The sequence below is a fragment of the Carassius carassius genome, chromosome 17 (assembly GCF_963082965.1).
Source record: "Carassius carassius chromosome 17, fCarCar2.1, whole genome shotgun sequence".
Taxonomy (NCBI): domain Eukaryota; kingdom Metazoa; phylum Chordata; class Actinopteri; order Cypriniformes; family Cyprinidae; genus Carassius; species Carassius carassius.
The window spans coordinates 22,627,054-22,648,896 of record NC_081771.1 but is presented as its reverse complement, the minus strand read 5'-3'; the positions used below and the strand labels follow the sequence as shown (position 1 = coordinate 22,648,896).

Below are 21,843 nucleotides of genomic sequence, written 5' to 3'. Positions count from 1 at the left end.
GTGCCTTAGCACGTAGCTGGTTGTATACTACAGGTTAACTTATTCAATATATTTTATTTTAAATTAAATCTAGTAAAACGTCATATAAAATACAAATGTTAATTGTTTCCTATTTTGTTATGTGCATGTTCTTAACAAATTATTAAAGATGATCAAACATGATAGATTTAATAAGCTATACAGCTAGCATGCTAACATAGGCTAATTTAGCATGCTGAGCAATTTCAATTTCAGAGGGTTCTTGTCCAGTATTAGGTCAGACTACCTGAATTTCCCTTAAACATGGTCTTGTATAACAAGCATAGGTTTGTGAAATCAACCCAAAGCAACCTGACAAGCAATTTATAAGAACCAAAAATATCTGCAGTACAAAACTCCAAAATGTACTTAAGACAAAGTGGTAAACAAGCAAGAGAAGTGCAGTTAGTAATAGTTTTTTTTAATCTGTATGTGCTCCTTTCATTTCAGATGAAGATTGCTGTGATTGGCCAGAGTCTCTTTGGACAGGACGTGTACAAGGAACTGAAGAAGGATGGCCACATGATTGTTGGTGTATTCACCATCCCTGACAAATATGGAAATGTGGACCCACTTGGTAAGCCTCTTGTTTCTGTTAAGATCATTGATGTTATTTTTAAAGAGATAATTCACTCAAAAATTGCCCATGCTATCCCAGGTTTATATGACTTTCTTTCTTCTATGAAACACAAACAGGTTTTTTTTTTAATATAAGCCACATCTTTGGGTCCATTTAATGTGTGGAGTCCTTTTGAAGTTTAAACGAACACACAAACAGATACAATATTCCATAGACCCCAGTTGAGTCTTGAAAAAAGTGAAAAAACTATTATTGTGTAAAAAAAACTATTTGCACTATTTGAATATCTTTTATAAATGATCATTGGGAACATCATTAAGTTTGAGGGACTGATGCATATTATATGGTCTCAGAAATTGATTATTTTTCAGAAAATATTCATTTGTGTTCTTCTGAGGAAAGGAAGTCATATATCTGGGAAAACAAAAGGGTCAGTATATGACAACAGAATTTAGATTTTGTCAAATGTTTGGAGTGAAAATTGTGTCCAATATGTTCAGATCAGTACCAAAATATGGCAGGCAAGCTGAATGAAATGCAAATTCACTCTATGAGAGTAACAATAACTCTTATGTAACAGCGGCAGCTCTGCTCTAGTATCAAACATTCATTGTGGTCTGAAACTGTCCTTTTTAAAAAAAAAAAAAACATAAATGTAATTCATACATAAATAGAGTTCTTACGAAAAATTACTTGAATACCACTCTCCAAGGGGAATATGTTTTGCACTATGGAACTTTGGCCAAGCTTTGTCTTTGAAATATAAAATTGCATTTTATTTACAGAAAGCTTTTTCATGGCAGGTGTGCCTCGCCACTGCCCTTTTTAAAATATGAATAAAAAAAACAAACAAATGTTACACAAATTGAAATCTTTACACTCTCCACAGCGACTGAGGCAGAGAAGGATGGCGTTCCAGTGTTCAAGTTTCCCCGCTGGAGGCTGAAAGGAAAGGCCATCACAGAAGTGGTAGATCAGTATAGGGCTGTTGGTGCTGAACTGAATGTTCTTCCTTTCTGCTCTCAATTCATCCCTATGGAAGTGATAGATCACCCAACAAACGGGTCTATCATTTATCATCCCTCCTTGCTGCCCAGACACAGAGGTGCCTCTGCCATTAACTGGTATGTCTGTGTGTATGTGTTCTTTTTGTGTTTTATTGGTGTGTATATGTGTGTTAATTAGCCATCTTCAAGAATCGGCTTAAAACGCATCTCATCCATCTTTATTTGACCCTCTAACTTTAGCACTCACTATTCTAATAATAAAAAAAATCTAACTACCTTTCTAATCTTTTTGTATTCTATCTGTTTTCTTTTAATTTACTGTATTATTTAAAAGCCCTTGCTACGTGTACTGCATTTAAGCTGAGACTTGTTATAGCACTTATATATCATTGCTTTTTGTTTGTTTTTGATTGCTTCCATTGTCCTCATTTGTAAGGCGCTTTGGATAAAAGCGTCTGCTAAATGACTAAATGTAAATGTAATTAGAAATATTAGAAATATTATTCAACTGCTTTGACCCCAGTATTTGGTGTCAATGTTGATACTGTACTAGAGAGAGAACCAATGTTTATAGGATGTATTGATTTGAGATGTAAACCAAATGTAGGTCTGGAGAGGCAACAGTTAATCAATAATCTCAATGAAGAAAATAATAAACAACAATTTTCTATGGCCAAAACACATCTATGGAAAACAGTGGAGGATACAGAGTGAAGTGCTGTGGGGAAAAAAAAGTGCATGATCAAAATGTTTTCAAACAAATGCATATAATTTAAGGCAGCTTGCTATCGGGTGCTTTGATGGATACATGTTCTCTTTAATGCATCTGAGGCCCAATATTTTATTCACTGACAGAAACAGCATAAGGATGAGCAAATGATAACAGTGTGTAAATTATTTTAAATTCTGTTGTTTTAACATAATTTATGTTTTGCTATTTTGTGTCCTCTAAGGACTCTGATTCATGGTGATAAGAAGGGTGGGTTTACTATATTCTGGGCAGATGATGGACTGGACACAGGCCCAATTCTTTTACAAAGAAAATGTGATGTGGAGCCAAACGAAAATGTAAACAGCATCTACAAACGCTTCCTGTTCCCAGAGGGAGTCAAAGGCATGGTGGGGATCAGTGCAGAAACTTCTACAGCTACATCATATTGCAAACTATAGTATACTATGCTATACATTTAAAACCGAATTCCATTCACCGTTTTAATGAGAGTCCCCTTGGATTCTTGTGTTTGTATTTTTGTTTTAGGTGGAGGCAGTCAAGTTAATTGCAGCAGGTACAGCTCCGAGAATAAAGCAACAAGAGGAAGGAGCCACATATGAGTGTATTCAGAAGAAAGAAAATTCAAAGGTGGAGTACTCCAGCAAAGCACAATAGCCGATATATATATAAATGGATATATTCAACCTTATTGTTGTAGAAAAAATGTAAACATTTAAACCATATGGTTGGTTGAATAGCCTGGCGCTGAGGTGAGAGGACGCTGGCGCATTGTGGCTGCCGCTTCTCCATCAGCGCGTTAAATTGTTTATTTTATATTATCTAGGGATGGGAACCGAAAACCGAAAATCTTATTCAGAACCGGTTTTGTTCTTTGAAAAGAACCGGAACCGTGAGCAATTTCTAAGTTTCTGTTCCGAAAACGGTTCTGGTGCAACACGTGACCAAGCGCTGTGAGCAGCCTTGCGCCAGTGTTCTGAATATTCGGCGTTTCCCGTAAAGCAGCGGTTCTCAATTGCAGTCCTCGCGCCGCACTGCTCTGCACATGTTGAACGTTTCTCTTGGTGCTTCAGACATTTGTTCTATTCGAACATAATTAAGTGCCCTGCGAAGTGGACATCACAGGATATTCAGCCATGATTCCAGTTCGAAGCGAACGTAGCTATATGTTCCAAGCACAGTAATATCATGGTCAGCAATGAATTTAAATTGTTTTGATTTACAGAGGTATATGATGTCACAGTTGTCCTTGTGTAAAGACGCTGCACAGCACAAATCAGTGAATGAATGTTTCGATGTGAGGTAAACTTCAACAGAGTTCATGCACGGAGTTCATTTCTAACGAGCTGATTATCTGAATCAGGTGTGTTAACAAAGAGAAACGTGCAAAATATGTAGAGCAGTGGGGCGCGAGGACTGGAATTGAGAACCGCTGCCGTAAAGGATGTCACGAACCGAATAACAGACACGCCTCCCTGCCTCTTTAATTACTGAGCACATTGATTCCAATAACGCGCATTCCACAGACTCGTTGCGTTGTCCCGTCTTTAATTGCCGAACACATTGTTTCCCACGACTGTATGTGCACTCGTGCCTTTGATAACTGTGAACATCGTTTTGTCTGACTACATCTAACAGCAGCGTGCTGCACCTGCCGCCACTAAATGACATTATATTTGTCCCATATTGTCATTAATATACATAGTGGCTTCAACATGGACCACTAAATAAATAGACTGCTGTTGTTATGCAAGTATGAGGGTTAGATTATTTAGTGTACAGGTCATTTCAAGAGTGATAAGCAAAGTAATAGAAAATATTTATTTTAATGCATTTTAAATGTTTAAAAATGTGGAAACCACTCATTGCATCACACCATCTCCTGACTGCATTATTATTTGTAAAATAGGGACTTTATGGAGAGTGTGTATAAGTTTAACCGTTTATATTTCATTAATTAAGGGAAATTAACAAGTGTCTCAGCCCTCAAGGGACTATTTGGCCAACAAGCTTATTCCTGCTTGAAAAGCAAAACGTTATTGATAGTGTAAAAAACATCAACTTTGAAACACATGCTGATTGATGGACTAGCATTACTCAGCATTACTTACTACCTTCCAGCAATGCTACATTCAGTGAAGGTAAAATAGTAAAAAACAGTTCATTTAAATGAAACCAGAAGCCGAACCAGAAAATGTAAAAAAAAAAAAATACCCCACCCTACTTATGAAGATCTGTACACTGTAATATATGTTGCATTTTGACATTGCCAACCTTTAAATTAAGTTGACAGTAAGTAATAAACAGTATTGAGCATTGAGTAGTTGAGTATTGTGCATTTTTCCTTACCACTATTTCTTAATTATTGTTTAAAGATTTTAATGGAACTGGAATCAGAACCGGAACCGTTAGGTGGAACCGGAATCGGAACCGGAAAATTTCTAACGATTCCCAACCCTAATTATATCTGCTAACATGCAGCTTTGCTGGTTTTTATACAAAGTACGTTCATCATGGCTCCCGCAGGAATCTGCATTCAAGCGGAGCAGTTATAAACACAGTTTGGTCGCTATTTATCTTTGCGTCATGTCTGCTCTGCTAATTTCTCCTACCTTCAGAAGAATCTATTAACAACAAAGTGGCGTCACTTTGTGACATTGTTTCATCTCAATCTAAATATGTGTACTCTGCCTGGCTACATCTTGACCGGCTGCACTCCACTGGCCACGGTGGTGGTCTTGCTGTCATTTATAGATCTGATGTTGCGGTTACTGAGGTTTCATTGCCTTGCTTTTCATCATTTCAATGCTTGGCTTTCAAGCTGACTGATCTCTCATCAGTTCTTGTATTGAATATCTACCAGTGCCAGTGCACTCTGTCCAGTTATTCTTTTAACTGGTGATCTAAATTTTCAGGTTGATAATTTGGCTTGCAATAATGCCTCATGGATGCAATGTTTTAACTTCACTCAGCATGTTGACGTTCCGAAACAAAAACATGGACATATATTAGATCTGGTCTCCACTTCAGGAGTATTTATTGAACAACTTCAGTGTACTGATGTATGTATAAGTGATCACAAGCTCCTCAAGTTCGCTCTGACTCCTCCTTCTTTGCAGACTGTGAAAGAAGTGTTATCTGTTTCAGGAAAATCAGTGGTCTTGATCTTGATCTCCTTTGTCATACTATGGGTGATTTACCAGCCTCTATTGACCAGTATAATGTTGCATCTCCCTGGTACACATCTGAGTTGCGCAAATTTAAGTCGTTAGTCAGGCAGTTGGAACGGAAATATAAAAAATCTGGTCTAACAGTTCACAGATTAATGTTTAATCAGCATCAGATTGAGTATCAAATGCTCTCAAAGCTGCAAAAGGGGCATATTATTCTACTTTTATTAGTAGCAACATCTCTTATCCCCGTGTTCTGTTTAGAGCAGTCAATAATCTAATCAAACCTCCTAATGACTTTAACTGTTCCACCAATGAGCAGTGTAATGCGTCTCAATTATTTTTCAACTAAATTTGAGAATATCCATAACGCTATTGCTTGTGAGGTTGCTCCTGAGCTTGTTGAGTTGCATCCTGCTAATCTCTCTGGTCTTGTTTTTCAAGTTTCAATGCTGTTGACTCTGATTTTATTTCTAAACTTGCATACTTGATCCACTCCCTTACGACTGTTTTAAAAATTTTCATTAAAAATGTCATCACTACCATTGTAAATGCCTCACTCATTACAGGGAATGTCTCTTCTGCTCTAAAAATGGCTGCAGTTATGCCAGTTCTTAAAAAAGCTGGTAGTGATATCACTGACATGTCAAATTATCGACCCATTTCTAACTTACCTCATCACGCCATCACATTACACTCCAGCAACTGCACTCTCTCTCTCTATGTCAGCCTCGTTGTAAATTAAAAAACTATGGGGGGAAAGGCCTTTTCCTGTAATGCGCCTAAGTTATGGAATACATCAGAGCCATATAGAGAGAGAGTTGCGACAACTCCATTGACTCCAATGGAACGCTTTTTTTACAGCAATGGCAGCTTGTGGAGCCTCTCAATAGTTCCCGGGAAGTAGCAGCAAACCGATGCCGCGCCGTAGAGATGCAGCAGAACAAACTGTTTGCGACGCACTTTTAATAGGTAAGACGTTTAAATAATAACATTGTATATTATAAGTACATCTAAATAACAGTAACTTGTAAATTAAAACCTTCTAGTAGATTATTAATCATTAAATGAGTAGATTTAAGGGATGTTATCAGATAACTAACAGATTAGGCTAGAATTGGAGCTGAATAAAGTTAGTAACGAACACCCTATTAATTGTAAAATGAGAAAATGAGCCTAAACATTTTTTGCAGGGTGGGGAAAGTTAGCTAACGTTACTGTGCAAAAGGCTCAAGTGATGTGAATATGGACAGAGTATGGAGTGTTCGTTCAGACCACGCCTTTTTTCTGACATGTTGCGACATGCCCTGGCTTGTAGAGAACGGCTGTCAGTTTAGTTTCAGTTTCAGTTGAGCTAATCTTCGCATTGTGTTCGTGTGCGTCAGTGACCACAAGTAAGTTGGAACTATATCATATAGATTATAGTTTATATTAGTAATTTATGTTAACGTTGATAGTCATTGACAGCCTTTATATCTGTTGTATGTGTGACTTATATGTTATTCCCATTGTGGTTACGTTTCGGGACATGTTTAGCACTGCTTGTTTAAGTGACTAGAGATAGTTATTCAGTTAACTAAATTGTGTTTATGGAAGTAATATTGATGTTTATTTCCTTTCATTTAGAACCACACCTACACTGTAAAACCATAAGAAATAGTGCCTGTGCATCGCATCTGTATTCCCAAAGTGTGCATCTGTATTCCAGAAGTGATATATCTGTATTCCAAAGTGATATATTAAAGCCTTCAACATATATCTCTGCCTTCCGTGTCCTGACTAGACACCCCATATCGTTGACTAATTTTCATAACCAGAGCCCCATTACAATTTATGGTCCTTCGAGCCGGAGAGTGTCAATGATATGGCAACCAGTAAAGAAGGAATCAGCCTCCCTGTTTCGCCAGTGCGCCCCAAACGCTCACTGCAACGCCCAAGATATCTGGATGATTTTTTAGTCGAATATTCAGATCAGCATAGCTTAGCGCAGATGCACAGGCACGAAGAGGAGAGGGAGCTACGCAGTCCTGCTAGAAGCATATCCTCAATGTCACCAATGCATAATGCAAATGAAGCCATTGTTCATCAAGCCTTGGAGACAGCGCGGCAACAGAGTGAAACTGCTAAGAAACAAACAGAGCTTTTGGAGTTTTTCCTGCAGCATCATTCCCCTCGGACCTCAGCTCAGTCGTCAAGGAGGTCAATACGGCATCAGACCCCAGTACGCCAACTCTACCCAGACAGAGGAGGTGAACCACAGCCTTTGCCAACCCTTGTTCCTCACCAACACAGAACTGAGGATCACCCAAGTGTAGCTGCAGAACTAACCCATCAGCTAGAACAAATGACACTTCCTCCGTCTCTCAGCCGAGTCACTCAACCCCCTCAGCATACGCTCGTTCCACGCTATGGTGTTCAAGCTATCAAGCAGGATTCTGAACATGATCCACCAGCTCACCTTCAGCCCAGTTATCCCAGAGAGTCAACCCAGGGTCTACAGCCATCAGTAGGCTTATTAAGAAATGCCACATCATATAGCTCACTCTCGTCCTACCCTATATCGGGTAATTGTGAGCCCAGTGCAGCGGCACCCGGCAGCCAATACGAGAAAGGTAGGGAGCCTCAGTTGGAAAATCCACATCTGGTGCCACCTGAGCCTCATACATCACATCTCTCACATGTGGCTCCTCCCAGATCGCTACATGGAAATCCAGCTTTCGATCAGATGATGCCTTTACCCGTGCACCAGTCAATACCTCAGCCTCCTTATGTACCCCAACCTTTCTACCAAGGGAATCCAGCCATGCTGGCCCATTATCCATCCACTGGATATCAGCATACACCCCCCAATATAGAAGGCCCAACATTTCCTGACTTTACCAAGGAGGACAGAGCTCAATATGTGGAGCTACGCCTTTCCCTTAGTACACTCCTCCATCCTTCTCAGTCCGAGCATTACAAGTATGCCATCTTGCTGAAGCATGTCAAGGTGCCACATGCACATCGCCTAGTGCTAGCTCATGCAGAGTCTAGTATGCCCTACTCTGAAGCTCTGAAAGCACTGGATGAACGCTATGGACGTCCATATCAGTTTGTGCTGAAGGAGATAGAGGACATGGAACGTCTACCCCCCATCCGAGATGATAGAGCTCTCGACGAGTTCTCCATCAGAGTGCAGTCGCTGGTAGGGATGCTGAAAGCTCTCCGAGGTGAAGGCCATGAGGAACTCCACTGCGGCTCCAATGTGAAGCGCCTTCTAAGCAGGCTCCCCAAGCACCAGCAAGAGAGATTTCGTCGTCAACAGTATAGGAAGGACCCGGATAAACTGAAGCTAACGCTCATTGAATTTTCAGAGTGGCTGAAGGCAGAAGTCAGATGCCTGGACATTGAGCCCTCACTTCAAGCTCACAGTGAGAAGGATAAGAGGGAATTTAAGCAGCAGAAGTCCAAGGTTAAGATTACTACGGTTATGCATGGGATAGACAGTTCAAGTAACCATCCATCCGACACGCCCTCTCAAGCAGCTCATTCTATGCGAACCCAAGGGAAGGGTAAGATATCCTGCCCTTACTGTGAGGCAGAACACTACCTCAGCCAATGTGAGAGCTTCGCTAGACTTACCAAATCAGAGATGGTGGACTGGATTAAAGTCAAGAGGAGGTGCTGGAGATGTGGACGTTCTCACCTAGCTTCTGCTTGTGACCTCAAGAAGCCGTGTCACCTTTGTAAGTCGAAACACCTCTCTGTCCTTCACGAGGTCAACCAGAGGAGTGGGAACGAGCCCACCATCACATCGACGGCAGAGACTCACTACCTGGATCAGCCAAATAGATATAGCCAGGTGCTGTTAAAGATTGTCAGAGTCAATTTGCAATACCAGGATAAAGTGCTTGACACGTATGCAGTGCTGGATGATGGCTCTGAGAGAACCATTCTGCTTTCATCTGCAGCACGCCACCTAGGAGTACAGGGTCAAGTAGAAGACCTCACACTCCGTACTATCCGCCAAGACATCAAGATACTGTCAGGCTCACGTGTGTCCTTTACGATCACTCCAGCTTCCCAACCAACAAAAAGGTTCTCCATTCAAGGCGCATTCACAGGTGAACACCTAGGCCTCTCTCAGTACAGTTACCCGGTTACCCAGCTCCAGAGAAGATATCGCCATCTACGAGGTCTGGCAATCCCACCCATCGATGGTGTTCAGCCAACCCTCCTGATTGGATCGGATAATGCTGATCTGATCGTTCCGATTGAGCCAGTGCATCTTGGTCCCCCTGGTGGTCCTGCAGCAGTCAAGACTAAGCTCGGTTGGACACTTCAGGGTCCAGCAAAATACCTGCAGCAACAGCTTCCCCCCACACAGTGCTTGTTCACCACAGTTTCCTCCCCTTCTGCTGAGCTGTTCAGTCAAGTTGAACGGTTGTGGCAGTTAGATACACTACCTTTCAAAAGTGAGAGATTGGTGACCAGATCCAGACAGGACAAGTACTCAGTGGACCTATTAGAGGCCGAGACCATCCGTGTAGAAGTAAACGGAGTGCATCGGTACGCTACACCCCTTCTACGAGTCCCAAACATGCCCAAGCTGCAAGTTTCAAAGGAAGTCGTGATGAAGAACCTGCGAAACACAGAGAAGAGGTTAGTACAAGATCCACTGCGTGCATCTACCTACCAGGAGGAGATCAAGAAACTTGAGATTGCTGGGTACGCCACCAAGATTGACTTCTGTGAGGTGGACTCATCCAAGGAGTCGTGGTTCCTGCCCCATCACATGGTCATACACAATGGCAAGGAGCGGATTGTTTTCAACTGCAGCTTCCAGCTTGGCAGACAAAGTTTGAATAACTACCTCCTTCCTGGTCCAGCCTTAGGACCCTCACTCCTTGGAGTCCTCCTGCGCTTCAGGGAGCATCGAGTCGCAGTAAGTGGAGACATTAAAGGGATGTTTCACCAGGTCCGCCTGCTGGACAGAGACAAGCCTTTGCTGAGGTTCCTTTGGAGGGATCTAAAAACGGACAAACAGCCATCAGTGTACCAGTGGGAGGTTCTGCCGTTCGGGACGATGTGCAGTCCCTGCTGCGCGATCTTTGCTCTTCAGAAACACATCAATGAGTCAAGTCAATCAGGAGAAAATGTCCGCCACAGTGTGGAACAGTGTTTCTACGTCGACAATTGCCTGCAGAGTCTACCCACCGTAGTAGAAGCCAGGAACCTCGTGACGAAGCTTAGAACCATTCTAGCTGCAGGTGGCTTCGATATTCGTCAATGGGCCAGTAACCAGCCAGAGGTGATTCGCAACTTGCCTAAGGAAGCCAAGTCTGACAGCAGCGAAAGATGGGTTTCTCAGACGCATGGTGAAGCTCAAGAAATGACGCTAGGCCTCAGTTGGCACTTCATGGAGGATACACTCCATTACAGGCATCGCCCGGTTTTCCCAAGCCAGACGACCATGCGAAATATCTATTAGATATTAGCAAGCCAGTATGATCCCCTAGGTCATATCCTGCCTTTCACGACAAGGGCCAAAGTTTTGGTCCAGAGACTGTGGGCCAAAGACCGCGACTGGGACGACCCAAACTTACCGGTCGACCTCCTGCAAGCCTGGACTTCATGGGAAGAAGAGCTCCCTCAGCTCTCAACGGTTAGTCTCACCCGGAGTTACTTCCCACTGGACGTGGATGTAAGTGCCATCACCCTCGAGCTTCATGTATTCTGTGATGCATCAGAGTCCGCCTACGGGTCAGTTGCTTACCTACGTGGTGAGGATCCTCACGGCCAAGTCCATGTAGCCTTTGTGCTGGCACGTTCAAGAGTGGCACCGAAGAAACAACAGTCAATGCCACGCCTTGAGCTCTGTGCCGCCCTTACCGGAGCTCAGCTTGCCCAGATGATCCAGAGAGAGCTCACCCTTCAGTTGAGGGACACAGTGCTGTGGTCTGACTCCACCACAGTACTTGCCTGGATACAGTCAGAGTCCTGCAGATACAAGGTGTTTGTAGGGACTCGTGTATCTGAGATTCAGGAGCTGACGGATCACCGGTCATGGAGGTATGTGGACACAAAGAATAACCCCGCGGATGCTATCACCAGAGGGATGACACTATCCAACCTAGCCAAGCCAAACCAATTCAGCCAAGGTCCTGCCTTCCTTCGGCTATCACGTGAAAGATGGCCAGCCACAACTTCTTTCGTGGAGGTCACAGATGAGACAGAGATGAAGAGGTCTGCGTTCTGTGGCATTATGTCAACCATTACGGCTCCAGAGATCCCAGCCACTGAAGACCACTCTACCTTCGAAGATCTCCTTGAGGCAACGAGTAGGTCACTGCATGGGGCGGCCTCCCAATCAAGCGCCCTCAGTGCAGATGACTACGCAGAAGCAGAACTCAGAATCCTTCAGAGAGCACAATATGATAGCTTTCCAGACGAAGTCAAGTGCCTACAAACAGGGAAAGCACTTCCATCCAGCAGTAGGCTCTTGTCACTTGCTCCAGAGTACGATGTCTCTAGGGGCCTTATCCGAGTAGGTGGTAGGCTGCGCCGTTCTACTAGTCTGGAAGATGATGTCGTACACCCAATTGTGCTGGAACCCAAGCACCATATTACCAAACTTATCATACGACAGTACGACAACAAGTTACACCATTCTGGATCGGAGAGGGTCTTCGCAGAGCTCAGGCGCAAGTTTTGGATCCTCCAAGGCCGAGAAGCTGTGCGTCGTCATCAGAGATCCTGCCCGGAGTGCCAGAAATGGAGAGCAAAGCCTACGATTCCTAAGATGGCAGATCTGCCCCCTTGTCGTCTCCGCCTCCTGAAGCCTCCATTTTATTCAACAGGAGTAGACTGCTTTGGCCCATTCCAGGTCAAGCGAGGTCGGAGTATGGAAAAGAGATGGGGAATTGTTTTTAAGTGTATGACCACCAGGTGCATTCACCTCGATGTGCTGCCCAACATGGATACCGACTCGTTCCTTATGTCACTCAGAAGGTTCGTGGCTAGACGGGGAACTCCCTTCGAGCTTCTCTCTGACTGTGGGACCAACTTCCGCGGAGGGGAGCACGAGCTCAAGGCAAGTTTTGAGGCCATGTGTGTGGAGCTGCAGACTAAGTTGGCTAAGCATCAGATCCGTTTCCAGTTCAACCCACCAAATGCACCTCACTTTGGTGGAGCCTGGGAGCGGGAAGTCAGATCCATTAAGGCTGCACTCTATGTTACTCTGGGAGCACAGACAGTGACCGAAGAAGTCTTGCAGACAGTCCTGATTGAGGTGGAGGGAATCCTCAACTCCAAGCCACTGGGCTATGTGTCGACAGATGTAGCCGATGTGGATCCCGTGACCCCCAATTACCTCCTCATGGGGCGGCCCGACTCTTCGCTTCCTCAGGTGGTGTACCCTGAGTCTGAGATTCTCAGTCGAAGAAGATGGCGGCACAGTCAGGTGTTAGCTGACCAGTTTTGGACGCATTTCATACGGAACTACTTGCCTTTCTTGCAATCAAGGCAGAAATGGGTAAAGGACACAGAGAACCTCACTGTGGGTACAGTGGTGATGGTAATTGACCAAAGGTTACCTCGTGCATTGTGGCCCGTGGGACGAGTCACAAAGACCATTAGGAGTGTCGATGGGAAAGTGAGGACTGTTGAGGTGCAGGTAGATGGGAGGACCTACACCAGACCAGTGGCCAAGCTCATTGAGCTGCCAGCCATACCGGATAATGCCTCGACAGCAGCTCCTGTGGGTAGTTGAGCCTCTCCAGGAGATAATTCACACCGTGAATTATGGGGCGGCTGTGCAAAAGGCTCAAGTGATGTGAATATGGACAGAGTATGTACAGCGAGTGTTCGTTCAGACCACGCCTTTTTTCTGACATGTTGCGACATGCCCTGGCTTGTAGAGAACGGCTGTCAGTTTAGTTTCAGTTTCAGTTGAGCTAATCTTCGCATTGTGTTCGTGTGCGTCAGTGACCACAAGTAAGTTGGAACTATATCATATAGATTATAGTTTATATTAGTAATTTATGTTAACGTTGATAGTCATTGACAGCCTTTATATCTGTTGTATGTGTGACTTATATGTTATTCCCATTGTGGTTACGTTTCGGGACATGTTTAGCACTGCTTGTTTAAGTGACTAGAGATAGTTATTCAGTTAACTAAATTGTGTTTATGGAAGTAATATTGATGTTTATTTCCTTTCATTTAGAACCACACCTACACTGTAAAACCATAAGAAATAGTGCCTGTGCATCGCATCTGTATTCCCAAAGTGTGCATCTGTATTCCAGAAGTGATATATCTGTATTCCAAAGTGATATATTAAAGCCTTCAACATATATCTCTGCCTTCCGTGTCCTGACTAGACACCCCATATCGTTGACTAATTTTCATAACCAGAGCCCCATTACAGTTACATATTAGTTCATATTCATATAGTACATGTTCATATTGTGACAGCGTCAAGTGGAAGTGGTAAAAATTAGGTTATAAAGTTTGTTCCTTATTACACGTATTAAATAATTAAATTTCTTAATAATAAAATGCACCCTACTGATATAAATTTAGAGTGAATTGAGTTTGCAAAAACATGGGTGGAGTGTTATTAGGCATTGTGATTCAATTGACTATTACCTGTCTATATTATATAATACTACTGTATTATAGAAGTAATCATACTTAACATGTATTTTATTACTGTATTATATACTTAAACTTGTTAGTGTATAAATGTAACATACTGTGGGTGCTGGTAGGTGAAGGATTAGTGGTTCTTCACCACAGGACTGTTCTGTGATGGAGCATCAGTAATGATGCAGGTCAGGAGTACTGAGGGGACCATGGTGAGAATGAAAACAAAAGGTATGTTTCAAATAAACCAGTAATAAAGTAGTGTGCTAAATGTGTATTGTACTGCTGTTTTATTTAAGGAATCATACTAAACTAAACATGAAATACATATTATGAATAATAATTTAAGGAATCATACTGCAGTGAGGACCAATGATGTTATAGGCTGTGGGTCAGTGATGTTGGCTGGGTGCTGGACTGGTAGGTGGAGGATTAGTGTTGGCTGGGTGCTGGAAGGTGGAGGAGCTGTTTGCTGGTTGTTGAAGCTTAGCTACTGTTGGTCCTTTTCCTCTTTTTAGATTGGCTTTTGCTTCCAAGATGTCCATCATTTAAGTGTTGTTTTTTTCTGTAATTTCGTATTTTTTTAGCCTCAATCCTCAACCTCAGCCGTATAAATCTTTTGGAGATTTTTCCTTCTACTCCACAGCATGATGGAAGCCTGCTGGAGAGTGACTGAGCTTCTTTCTCCAACACATCCACTGCATTGGGGAGCTCCATGAGGTAGGAACTACTCTTGAACCTAAATAGTTTCTCAATTTGTTGGGTGAAGTCATAGGCTTATTGGGAGGGACGACAAAGAGCACCTGCCTTGAATTCTTTTAAGTTTAGTAAGATACTGTTATTTCCAGCAGGATTGTCATCAGTTTGCCGTGTTGCAGTTTTGCATTTTCCACAGATGCTGGCAAATCTGATTAATTTTTGGACAATGTAGCCTGCGAGATGGAAGAGAATACATTTCTCTGTTTTTGTGAGGTCAGGTGCTGTTCTGTTCTCCACCATCAGCTGTTCCACTCTGACTGATGGAGTGACGTTTTGTTTCACTGTTTCCAGGAAGTCTGCCAAAAAGCTACTGTCATCTTCCTGGTAGCTCCCAGACGTGATGGTGGTGAGGAACTGCCCTACTGATATGATTCTCAGTGCATGATGGAATTCCACTGGAGTTGGTATGGGATTTTTAGACCTCACACAGCTGAATGTATTTTCAAGACAGTCTTGTGTGAACCTTGAAGTTAACACAAACCTGTGTCCTCGTGTCAGCATCTCTTCCTGTATGCCCAAAACTGATTTGGTTGCCATTATCACCCCTTTTTGAACAGGCTTCCAAACTCCCTTATGACCAATCTTCATCCCATAGAATAGATGGATGATATCCTGTAGGAAGATTATGGCCTTTTCATACTCCTCTATCTTGACCCTGCTCAGTGCTGTAATTGGATGGCGAGATGACATAAGATCAAACCAATGATCCACTTGCTCCAGGAACCACGCTGTAGTCAGGTAGGAGAGAGGGCGGTTTTCTTGCTGCACCATATACTTCAGTCCAGCACTTGTTGCCTTACTAAATACATTAAGAGCAGGACCAACCTTCATTTTTTCAAAGTGGTTTGGCTCAATGGCTGCAGCTGATAGATGGGGAGCTACTTTTAATGCCATCCCTTCTTGAAAGGACAATAAGTCCTTAATAGGGACCACTGAAACCTCATTGGAAGGTAGGTTCTCTTTGTTAACCACATTCTTTGGAATTGTTAACACCTGTCCACGGACAAGGGCACTTTTTAGTGTTTCACCAGATGTGGGACATCAGGCATGAAATGGAGACACCTATCCGGTGTTGTTGGATGCGGCACAGATGTTTTGGTGTGGTCGACCCCAAAGGATTTCCACATGGCCTGGTTAGGGCTACCCATATCGGTGGTGACAGCAAGCACATGTAGCCCTATGGATGCTGCCCTCTCTATTAATTCTGTAATTATTGGCTTGTATTCTGCTCCATTGGTAGAATTGCCACTGTAATGATATGCCACTACTTGTTTCCAGCGAGTTGTGTTTCCAGCCAACATAAACACACAAGCATGTGTTGCTACTCCTGTGTTACCGGCAAAGTGACATCACCATAGAGTTTGCCTGTCAGCATGTGCAGCTCAACACTTGGAGTGATTGCCATTTCATCCAAGGACAGCACACACTCCCTTTCAAGGTCTGCCAACCCATCTACTTTCAGTTTTAAAAAATCAAATACCTCTGTCAATATACCAGGCTCAAATTTGATACATTCCATCCTTCTTTGCAGGGTTCTGATCGCTGGCAAGGGAATCTGCAATTCCTGTAGGGTCTTTTAACCAGTTGGACCGGCTGCAAAGCGAATTTTCAATGCCTTCTTAATTGTTTCATTGCTCCATTTCATACATTTTGTGGTTCGTCTTCCTAATGCCATAATTTGGTCTTTTGACAAAAATTTCTTTAAAATGTTGTCCCTAATTTTAATTCTTTTTTTGAGAGCTGCATTTTCATTCTTTATTTTTCTTAGTGCTGACTTTGCATTTTTTGATATTTTTTCTTGTCTCTTCAATTTTTTTAATAGACCCAGGTAACTGACTGATGGTTCACTGGAATGCTGACTGGCTGCTAACTGACTTGCTGCATGCTGACTGGCTAGTGTCAGCTGTCCCTGTCTCTCCTCTCTAGCAATGTCCTCTTTTTCTTCACTGTCACTTTCCCTTCTCTGAGTGTCCTCAATCTTTTTTTCCTCAACCTTTGAAACTGATAGAGGCAGAATACATTGTAATGCTAATTTTAAATATTGAAAATATCACATCACTTCAAAATTAGAAATATTACTTCAGCTAGTACGAGTTTGTACTTATTATATATATATATCACCTGTAATACTATAGCTGTGATCAACAGTGATTTGCTGTATGTCTACAGGTCTAAGGGTGCATCGTGGAGCAGGGGCCCTCCTCTTTTTGACCACAGGACGATGCAGAAAGATTGTGGGAATAGCATCTGATCTCAGCTTACTCTTGAATTTTTTGGTCATGACAAATTGGTTTGCCTCAAAATGTTCCTGCAGAGTAACTTGAGTTTAGTTTCCACACAAAACTTTTTTCTTTTTTTTTGTCTACCCACATATACTGTACATATCACATGGTGGTTAAATGCACAATTATAGGTAACACTAATGACTCCCTTCCAATGTCTCACCATGAGTCTCATCTCCCTGGGTTTTGCAAGGCTTTGCTTGTTCCTTATTTCCAGTAAATAATTTTCCATGTAAAAAGTGCAAATAAATTTAAGTATAATTACCTCACAAATATTTTTGTTGTTGTAATTTTTATTTATATTTTTAATTGCTGCTGCTGTTTTGAGTCAACCATTTTTTTCTCCTCTCCATTTCAGCGGGGAAGCCATACATTCGCACACCTTCCTCTGACCGAGTGGAGCATCCCCATGCAGCACAGCAAACCATGTTGGAGACTATGCAAGGGCAACATGAAAGAATGGACACATACAAAATGCTTGGCATGCTATTCAATTTATTAGGAATGTATTCATGAATTCCTTTTAAATAGTTAATTGCATTTATTTGAATAAAAATACAAAGAAAAAGTAATCTCATAGTATATAATTACAATTTAAAATAACAGTTTTCTATTTTAAAATTTAATTTACTCCTGTGATGCCAAGCTAAATTTTCAGCATCATTACTTTTGAATGGCAGTGTACATGATTATATATGAGTGTGCTTAAGTTGTTTTAAACCTGAATATATTGTGTATATGAATAAGTATTGTAAGAATTATACATTAGATAAATAATATCTATAATACACAATTATATTACTATATGTAATTGTATGAATTGTAAACAATAAGCTTCATTTTACATTTACTTAAAATGCTAATTACTGCTGCTTATAGTTAATTGACCCATTGTGCAGTGCGAGCTGAAAATCACCTGTCACCAGCCTGTCTCTGTACTATCTGAAAGTCCTAAAGTCATCAATATGACATTAGTTAACATGAGATCAGTGAAAAAAAGAATAATGTGTAACATAAAAAGGCAACAGCAACCCGTGTTTATACAACTTAACGTTAGCCTGAAATGAGTTTTTAAAATAACGGCAAATAACGGTAACTAATCCTCAGAAATGACCTGATTTGATATTATAAAAACATCGCTGTAAGTACATAATTATGCTACATACATATGTCGGTGTGTTTTGTATAAATATATAGGATAAAATGCATTTATTGACTCCTATTTACCAGAAATCGCAGTTCTGTCACTTTTCTCTATCAGTTTGAATGGCCCCAAACGAACTTCCTGGAACTATCTGAAGTCTACATGAATCACGTGACAACCAGACATTTCGAACTTCCGTTGTCGCAACTCTCTCTCTATATGGCTCTGGAATACATTACCTGCGTCTATCAGGGATGCTGCTTCTGTGGATTGTTTAAAAAAAAACTTCTTCAGACACATCTTTTTACTCAAGCTTTTAATTTATAAATTGTGTATTTGTTTTTTAATACTTTTTTCTTTTTTTTTTGATTGACTATTTTTTATGTATGTTGTAGCGCTTTTGACCATGTGCATGGCGCATTATAAATAAAATGTATTATTATTATTATTATTATTATTATTATTATAGATTGACTGGAACCAGCCAGCAGAAGCCATTCATAACTGGATCAGAGGAAATGACAGAGTACCTGGAGCCTGGGCAGAGATTGATTGCAAAGTGAGTGTTTTAATTAACACACGACAGTAAGGGACACATGCAGAGACTCGTAAGTAAAATGCATTAAATTATGTGCAAAAACTTCTCCTGCTGCAACAGTATTGTTTTAATTCTTCTGATAGAATGTTTCATTTTATGGATCAACACTGTTGGAAAATGATCATTCTTCAAGTAATGGTCAACCTCTGGAAATCCCTGGAGCAAGTCGACCAGGTCTGGTTACCAAAAATGGCCTTGTTCTTTTTGGGAATGATGGCAAGATGGTAAGGACATGCAGATATATTTTAAATGTATGCTATTAAAATTGCTAAACTTGATCACGATAAAAAAAAAGAAAAAGGCACAAAACATAGTTAATATATTACCACCTATTTTAGGCAGGATTCATTTGTGCTAGCCTGAGTAGTTGAGGGGATCTGTGACTTGGCCAACCTAATTTAAAGGGATAGTTCACCCAATAATACCTCATATGCATGTTGTCTTAAACCAGTATGTGTTGACTTCTTCTACTGATAACAAAAGAAGAATATTGGTAACTATGAAACGAAAAAATATAAAAATGATTTGTATGGTGAAAAAACTATACAACAAAAGAAAGTGTGATACCCTTTTGGAATGAAACAAGGTTGAGTAAATGGCAACACAACTTGGCAGAACTGTCCTTTTAAGTGCAAGCTGCAATCATCACGGTCCAAGCACATTTGAAGAGACCATGGCCAAAATAGACAAATTCGGAAGAATAGATCTTGTTGATGCTGTGGATGCAATTGCTTTGGAGTGAAATGTCAACTTCTTCAGTCACAGATAGCACAGTTAGGTTTAAGCCTCTAGCAACAGAAGCATTTTTAGTGCAAACATGCTAAACCGAAATACATCTCAGAAATGATGTACTGAGTCAAAATGTTTTTGTCATGAGGGTCTCTTGATGATCAGTACTAGGTTTTGTGTGGACTTGACAAACAGCCTTTGTATTACTTAGAAAAAGTGTAAAATGTATAGAAATTTAAAGGGGTCATCAGATGCTAGATGCACTTTTACAAGTTTGAACTGAAATGTGTGTTGGCAGTGTGTGTACACAACCACCCTATAATGATAAAAATCCAACCAGTGTTTTTAATCTACTAAAATCTTTACCCCTTTCTCAAATCGAGCCGATCTCAAAAGCCTGTCTTTGTGACATCACACAGACAGGCCTCTCCCACTTCTTTTGTTCTATAGTTTTTTTCATAGTTTTATTGAGAGTGGCGTTTCAGCACAGACTGTCTTACCTTAGCCTCACCCTGAGTGAGCTGTCATCAGTCCACCATCCACGATTTGAGAACCGATGAACTGATGATACTGCGCATACGTGTAATTTTTCAAGTATTTTGTTAAACATCAGAAAGTGTGATTTTAAAATAACTTATTTTAATAACTTGTTTCTAATCTGTATATTGTAGATTATGTATAGCCCAAAGGGGTTTTCAGGGAAGTTGGACAATAATTAAGACTCTAAAGACTCTATGTTTAATAGGAATAAGGGATGATTTATGAAATATCTGTACTGTATTTATAGTTAATGATGACACATTCACAGATTGAGTTTGTAGTAAACAGAACATGAACATGAGTAGAGCAGCTGATGAAACTGAACTGCAGCACGTGCCGGTTAGAGCGATTCTCGTTCTCGAGTCAAGAACCGGTTGCATCGGTTTTCGGATCATCAGTACACTGAACCGAAAACCGTTTCTTTCGGACGTGTCCGATTCGAGAACCGAGGGGCTGATGATACTGCGCATGCGTGATCCACTGTGAAGCCGACTGACTCACAGCGCGTCTGAACTGAACTGGTTCTTTTGGTGATTGATTCTGAACTGAATCTGTGCTTATGTTATGAGCGCGGGTAAACCGAGGGCTTGAATGAAGAGCAATCTGGCGAAACGTAAGTTCATTTAATAACAAATACATCACAATGGATTATGTATAGCCTAGTAAGTGGATCATGGTTTCTGCGCTGATGACACCTAATTTATTTACTTTATATCTTCAAGACTTAAATCCTCATATGCACATTATTGCTGTTACTGTATTTGGGTGCATAATTGTTACTGTATTTGGGTTACTGTATTAAACTTCCCATCACTAATACGGAAGTGACCTAAACTGTAATTCATCGACTGGCCACTAGAGGCTGGTTGCAAAAGGGAGTCAATCCCATAGACTCCCAATGTTAAAGTGGCAACTTTAGAGCATTAAAAAAAACTTTTTTACAGCCTGGTTCAAAAAAATATTTTGGTCTATATAGCTAATTTTGCCTTTCATGAAAACTGTGAGGGGGCTGAATTTTTTTTATAATTCATCCGTTTAAATTATATTATGCCTTAAAGTTCTGCATAATTAAGGGTGTGACCACTTGAGTGACAGGTGGATTGACGCTTGCTGTTGCCGCCATCGAGCTAGGTGGGTGTGGTTTCAGCAACCAGCTCCCGCCTTTTTGTCCATTTTCGATTATCCAGGAGTGATGCGAGGTGATGCGATGTTAAGATGGTGATGGCCAGCTTCGCCTATTTTAGGCTTCAAAACCACTCTTTGGAAACCTATGGGTGACGTCATGGACACTACATCCATATTTTATACAGTCTATGTAAATTATAAAATAATCAGCCCAGCCGCTACGGGAGACGTTCAAACTAATAGCACGTAATTTACGTCTCTATGATGACTGGTTGATATATCAGATGGGAGGCTAGCCTCCTCTATGATGTTCCTTTTCTCAACACTTCTCAGCGGTGAAAGTGAACATTCGATGCTGATTTGCTAAAAAAAATTTTAACAATGGAGACACTAGCACTCATCTCTTCCCTGGCCTCCCCCTCCCCTTCTCTAGCACTTAGCAGTTGTAATTACATCAGCAGATTTGGCACATTCGCGATAGAAAAGCAGAGCTTTCACTTAATGGTATTACAACTGTGAAATTACAAACAAAA

At 41.3% G+C, this 21,843-nt stretch overlaps 1 protein-coding gene and 1 long non-coding RNA gene across 15 annotated transcripts in view; both read left to right on the top strand.

The window, feature by feature from the left end:
• Window positions 1-468: 468 nt before the first annotated feature.
• The window catches only part of LOC132160575 (cytosolic 10-formyltetrahydrofolate dehydrogenase-like), a 31,398-nt gene continuing 10,023 nt past the window's right edge, over window positions 469-21,843 (top strand). The window contains exons 1-6 of the mRNA XM_059570220.1: window positions 469-595; window positions 1,488-1,722; window positions 2,559-2,724; window positions 2,864-2,965; window positions 18,788-18,877; window positions 19,000-19,140. Coding sequence (XP_059426203.1) covers window positions 469-595; window positions 1,488-1,722; window positions 2,559-2,724; window positions 2,864-2,965; window positions 18,788-18,877; window positions 19,000-19,140 — 861 coding nt within the window. The remainder of the gene's footprint in view (window positions 596-1,487; window positions 1,723-2,558; window positions 2,725-2,863; window positions 2,966-18,787; window positions 18,878-18,999; window positions 19,141-21,843) is intronic.
• On the top strand, window positions 6,313-17,447 carry LOC132161325 (uncharacterized). 14 transcript variants are annotated; one of them, XR_009438141.1, is made up of 8 exons: window positions 6,313-6,484; window positions 14,265-14,364; window positions 14,721-14,853; window positions 14,985-15,105; window positions 15,184-15,630; window positions 15,734-15,842; window positions 15,924-16,330; window positions 16,424-17,447. It is a non-coding gene; the product is annotated as an uncharacterized LOC132161325 (long non-coding RNA). The 14 variants fall into 14 exon arrangements; XR_009438134.1 differs by having other exon boundaries at window positions 15,184-15,296; window positions 15,450-16,330; XR_009438140.1 differs by having other exon boundaries at window positions 15,734-16,330.